We start from the raw sequence: 6,000 nt of genomic DNA, 5'->3' as shown, positions 1-6,000 counted from the left end.
TCTTGAAAGTCCAGCTGAAAAGCAGGGGAGGCAAATTAATCTTGAATGCAAGCACTCAAACCCAGAAGAAATCAAGGTACTTATTGACAGTGTGTTGTTGGCTATTAAAATGAACAGCTCAATGTTTTCTGTTCAGGATATTAATGACCATATGGGAAAGTATGTGCGCATACCAGCAAGCTGGAGAAGTAAAAATTATGCTTTTTAATTTTCCAAAATGACCTCATGCATGAAATAGCATCGGCAATGTTTCATACTCTAGCTGTTGATGAAAGCACTGATATATCCATTAACAGATACTTGATACTCTACTTTAAATATAGATCCATAAATTCTGCAGACTATAAAACTTCGTTTGGTGGACTATTATGATTGCAAGAATATGATGCTGTTTCAATAGTGTCTGCAATCAAAGAGTTTATAAAAAAACACCAAGTTGATCTAATGAAAATGGTGATGTTCACATCTGATGTTGCCTCTGTGATGTTGGGCAAACTCAGTGGTGTGGCGGCTCAGCTGAAACGTGATATTCCACACTTAGTCCAGCAACATTGCATTGCACACCGGGAAGACTTGGGAATTTCTGATGTATGGAAAGAGGTCAAGCTGATAAGAGACATCGAAACCTTAATGAGAACTGTCCACACGGTGTTCTGTTGGTCATCTAGGAGAATATGCAAATTTCAGGAAATAGTGGATGCTTCTGAATGTGAGTCAGTGGCTATCAGGCCACGCAATGAAGTGAGCTGGTTATCTAGGCACTTTGCACTTAGAGCAATTATTCGCAACTATAATCCTCTTCTGGAATATTTTGAGCAAGACAAAGATACTGATCCAGTTTCTAAATACTGCCACAAAAAGCTGAATACCATGGAATACCGAACAACATTAGAAGTTATGAAAGATGTTTTGTCGGAGCTGGCTTCACTATCCACACTGCTCCAGAACGGGGCCTTACACCTCTTGAAGCATTTCACCTTGCATGAGGTAAACTGAACAAGATCAGAAGACAGTACCTTGGAGATTCAGTCTTATGGAGTGACAAAGTTAAGGCTCTCTTAGATATGAGCTCTCAAGAAAATAACGAAATTGATACCAGTTCCATAATAAAACTTTCATAAACAACTTGTGTGCACATTTGGCAGACAGGTTTCCAGAGGATGAAGTCCAGGAGTAGTCCGCTTTTGACTGTGCAGCAATAGTTAAGTGTGACTTCACTTTTGGAATTCATCAGGTCAAATCCCTATGTTCAAAATACAAAGACTTTCTTGCTGAAGAGATTGTTATAATCAGTCAGTACAATGACTTCAAGTTTGCAGTAGCCGAAAGAATCAAAAGCCAATTGGTTTTAAGTTTTCCGGATATGGTGACATTTGCTCACCAGAACGAACAGTTTCAGGATCTTGCAAAGTTGATGGATATTGGAGGAACATTCCTAGCATCAAGTACAGACTGTGAGCATGGCTTTAGCTTAATGAACACTCTAAAAAACAAACTATGGAATTGTTTACAAGTAGATCGTTTGGATATGCTGATGTGCATTAAGAGTTACCAGCTGGATGGAGGACTGATAGATCTGGACAGAGTTTATATTGAATGGGCAAATGAAAAGGATCGCAGGGAAAAACAGTAAGGTTAGTTTAGCCGTCTTTGACATTTTTACCAATAAAGAAATTAAAATGCATTTGTAATTACATATCTTATTCTTGGCTGATAATCATTTATTGATTTTTTTAGGAATATTTTAAATTTAAAACACAAACTCTTGTTTTTCTTTTTTTCCTTATGATGTCTGTATCTGAAAACCCATATAAATTGACATAATGGCATACTTATTAAATTGTCTTTATTATATGTTTATCAAAATCTTTTCGGACATGTGTATAGAATGAAAGGTGAAAGTGGACATCAATGGACAGAAGCCTATGGACTGATAATGATCATGATTAATATGTGCTTGATATATGCTTGTGATTGTCTATAAAAAGATCATAAAGCGTAATGCTTAAAACTAACTTCTGCTTCATGAAGAATGCTTAAATTTCCTTTTTCTAAGTATTTAAAAAAGACATTTATAAAATAACATGGTGTAAAACTATCACCACAAATTGCAAATTAAAACTTTTTAAAATGTATAAGCATTTTACTCGCTTGGGCGCATTTGCCTCATGGCGAACAAATTTGACCTCTGCTTCAAAAATTTGCACAGAAGAAATTTTTTGCACACACGGCCTGTCAAAAATTAGAGGGAACACTGCCCCCTGCAGCTCCCAGTGGCCGCGGTTCGCCATTCCCAGCCAATAGGAGCTGCAGGAAGCAGCAGACACAGAAGAAGATCCACATGAAGAGAGATTAAAAGAGTTAGTACTGTTTAAAGAGATGACTAAATAGAGGGAATAATAGGAGCATATAATATGATGAGAAAGAAAATCACGCACTCCTATTTTTACTCTCATATAAATACTGGAACAAGGGAACACTCAATTAAAAGGAAGTACACTTAAAACAGTTAAAAAGAAAATAATTGGATTTAAAATACGTAATTAACCAATGAAACTGTTATATTAATTTAGATGAGCTAATGATGTTAACATAACTGAGTCACTGTTCAACATTAAACAAGTGTAAAACAAAGTCCGATGCTTGGTATATAGAGACCTCAGCCTGTTTCGCACTATGGAAAAAGGAGAAATCCCCTGTTGGCAGTCTCTTAGATGGTATTAAAGATGGTAATAAGTATTCTTTTGGGGAAAAGAGAAGTTAGTTGAGATGGTCTGGAGATGTCGTTGCTGCTGTTGTTAAAGTCCAATTTCAGAAGGGAAAACTTCCCTTGTTTGATAGTCTTTTAGATGGTATCAAAGATGGCAATAACTGTCATCCCAGATGGTGTTTTGGATTCAGATGGAGCTGATAGGGATGGCGACATGATCTGGGTCCCTCTCTTTCTGGCCCATTCTAGCCAGGACATGTCTGAGGATCAGGATGAGGAAAGGCAGGGTCCCAGAAATGGTGGGGTGGCAGCCATGATTGTGAGGCTTGCTCCACAATAGCCTCTCTTCTTTCCATCTGTTCTTTTTGTTTTTTCATTCCCCATAAAATCTCTCTCTTTTGAGGTTCCAAAAAGGAGCAATGGGTGGAATAGCCCTGCCCCTTATTATTTTGTCCACCAATTAGGCTTAATATCCAGCATACCAATTTTAACTCATTAATTTCCAGCTCTACATCTCCTATTTTTAACAATCCTAATTTCAACACAGTTCTTGAATTATATCAGTAGGCCTTTTTGTTTAAAAACTAATTCAGTTATTCTATCTACTTTTCGTATCTTTTCCCATCAGCATTTGTTGTTATATGTTACTGTAACATCTTATGAACTTTTACATACTTTTTACAGTTGAGTTCATAATTCAGGTCAATTTGTAGGCCCAATGCTCACAACAGAACTCACGGTCAACAGGTATCAGTGAGGCAGGGCCTGAGTATGATTTTATATGTGATTAGATGTTTATATAAATGAAAGTACATCCACAGACGCACAGGATTGTATGAACATTTATGCAGGATATAAACACTCACGGTTCAGGGCCTAAAATAGTTGCTAAGTGCTGAAAACTAGGAAGTCAATGGGAACTGGTGATGTTCAGCACTTGGCAGGATTGGGTCGTTAATGAATGAACTCTGGTAATGCAATTGAGGGATAATTATATAGGGAATACAGCCTGTAATCCTTTCCCCCCATCTGTTCACAAAAGGAATGATTATCTCAGTGCTGATCAACAAGAAGCTTTATTGTTCCTTGAAGCAATATTATAGAATAACCTGGAAATTTGATATAATTCAGCATTAGAATAAAACCAGTGCTCTTTCCTACTCTATGCAATTTACTTCAGAGAGGAAAGTAATTCCATGAATGGCAGAATAAATAATAGAAATGATCACAATGCCCAATTTTGCCCTGTTATCATTCTAATGTCTAAATAGCTATTGCTGCAAGAACACTTTTCACAATAACTCATGAACAACAAAATTCTACTGTCTGAATGTGGTAAGTAATTTTTTTCCTCCTGAAATTAAATATAAATACTTAAAAACTAACTCAGCTTATGTGCACTCATCTTTTTTTATGGTTAGTAATGTCCTCATCAACATGGTCAGACCTCAGAGCCCCACTGGCTTAAAATGGACTCTACATAGACAGAAGGCCCACATGCATGCAGATCAGATATCAAGATTGGGGACCAAAACCAGTTTATTTCATCACTATTCTCTGTTGTAGTCTCTATCTAGGTACTTATGTGACCCTTCATCGCTGTAGTATCTAAGTGCCTCACAATTATTAATGGTTTTTAGCCTCACAACACTTCTAGGGGTAAGGAATTACTATCCCCATTTTATAGGCAGGGAACTGAGGCACAGGGTAGATTAAACGATTTGCCCAATGTCACCCAAGAAGCCCATGGCAGCTCAAGGAATTAAACTCAGGTCTCCAGAGTTCTTGTCCAGTGACTTAACCAGACCATCCTGTCTCACGGGTCAACTACATCCATAAATAATAGGGAAATTATTTGATCTCAGAAGCAAGCACTTCTGCCTCTTCTGATTTTTAAAGAGCACCTCTAAACTGGGATTAAGTACTGAACCAAGGTATCCTGACTCCAAATATTATAGAAGTTGAGATGAAAAGAAAATAATACTTATTAGTAGATGTTCTTATTTCAAAAAAGGGATCCTTCTTCCCATGTCCCAAAGAAGGTTGCCCAGTGATGCATTACTATGCTGATAAATTTTCTTTTCACTATGTTGAAGAACATGGAGTATCACTTTCCTTGCATATTTTTTCCTTTAGCAACACTTATGCAAACTACATTGATACAGAAATTCAGGGGAACATTTCAAAAGTCGAGTTTTTCTGAGAAAAGCATCCCCTGTGTATCTGCAGGGGAACTATGGGAGCAGAAAACATTACAGTCATATCTGGAAAAGATGGGCAAGTGTAAGTACACGTACCAGCTGTATTTCTGTAGTTTCTTCTGCAGTGAAAATGATGGTTCAAGTAACAAATTTTACATCCATTGTGATTTTCTCATGACAACAAATAGGCTGCATCCATGAAATTAAGACTCAGATGCAAATTTTACCCATTCAGAGGTATGTTTGGTCCAGGTGTAACCCACACACCTCCTGGGTGTAGTACTCTGTCCCATCTATTGGACCAAGACCATTTAGAGAGAGATTAATGAGTCTGCTCCACAGCCTTAGCTAAGGCTATGTGGCTTTTAGCTCTCGCAACAGAGGCTCATGCATTTAGCTCCAGAGATCCCAGGTTCAATCCTGCCTGCTGATGACTGGGGTCTGTCGGTGTTGCAGAGGCGGATTAAGATTTATTGGGGTTCTGAGCACAAAGAACATTGGGCCTCCCACACCCCAGGGGAGCCACGGTGGTCATGCCTACGCATTTTTTAACATGGGCATAGTAGCCTCATGCCAGCATGGAGCAGCAGGGGCTGTGCTTTGCAGCAGGAAATCAGTTCCCCCACCACAAAGTGCAGCCCCGCTAGTGGTGCCATACCCAGTGGAGTATGCTGAGGTGGAGTATGCTGAGGCCATACCCAGTGGAGGGCTGAGGTGGGCCTTAGCCCCACTCTCGCTATGGGGCCCTTCTCCTACTATTCCCCCCAAGGCCCTGCCCCCTAGCCAGGCCAGAAGCCGGAGCTGGGCCGTGGTAAGAGCTGCCCAGGGAGAACAGGCTACTGTGGGGAGCTATGGACTCTCCACCTGCCCTGGGCAACGCGCCTCAAAGGGCGGGGACACAGGCCGGGGGCTGTTCTCAGGCCCCCCATCCCTCCGTCCAGGGAGGTGGAGGGTCCAGAGCTCCCCAGAAGGCTCTTGCCATGGCCTGGCTCTGGCTTCTGGCCTAGCCAGCAGGCAGGGCCCCGGGGGGAAGAGGAGGAACAAGGGGCGGGGCCAGAGTTCCAGCACCAGTGACCCCCCCACATCTAC

General features: G+C 40.3%; 1 protein-coding gene across 1 annotated transcript in view; it reads left to right on the top strand.

The window, feature by feature from the left end:
- Positions 1 to 450: 450 nt before the first annotated feature.
- LOC144268218 (pancreatic triacylglycerol lipase-like) overlaps positions 451 to 6,000 on the top strand; it is a 33,311-nt gene continuing 27,761 nt past the window's right edge. The window contains exon 1 of the mRNA XM_077822867.1: positions 451 to 987. Coding sequence (XP_077678993.1) covers positions 451 to 987 — 537 coding nt within the window. The remainder of the gene's footprint in view (positions 988 to 6,000) is intronic.

Source organism: Eretmochelys imbricata, chromosome 7, assembly GCF_965152235.1.
Source record: "Eretmochelys imbricata isolate rEreImb1 chromosome 7, rEreImb1.hap1, whole genome shotgun sequence".
Taxonomy (NCBI): domain Eukaryota; kingdom Metazoa; phylum Chordata; order Testudines; family Cheloniidae; genus Eretmochelys; species Eretmochelys imbricata.
The sequence above is the reverse complement of the archived record's forward strand: the minus strand, read 5'-3'. Positions and strand labels throughout refer to the sequence as shown.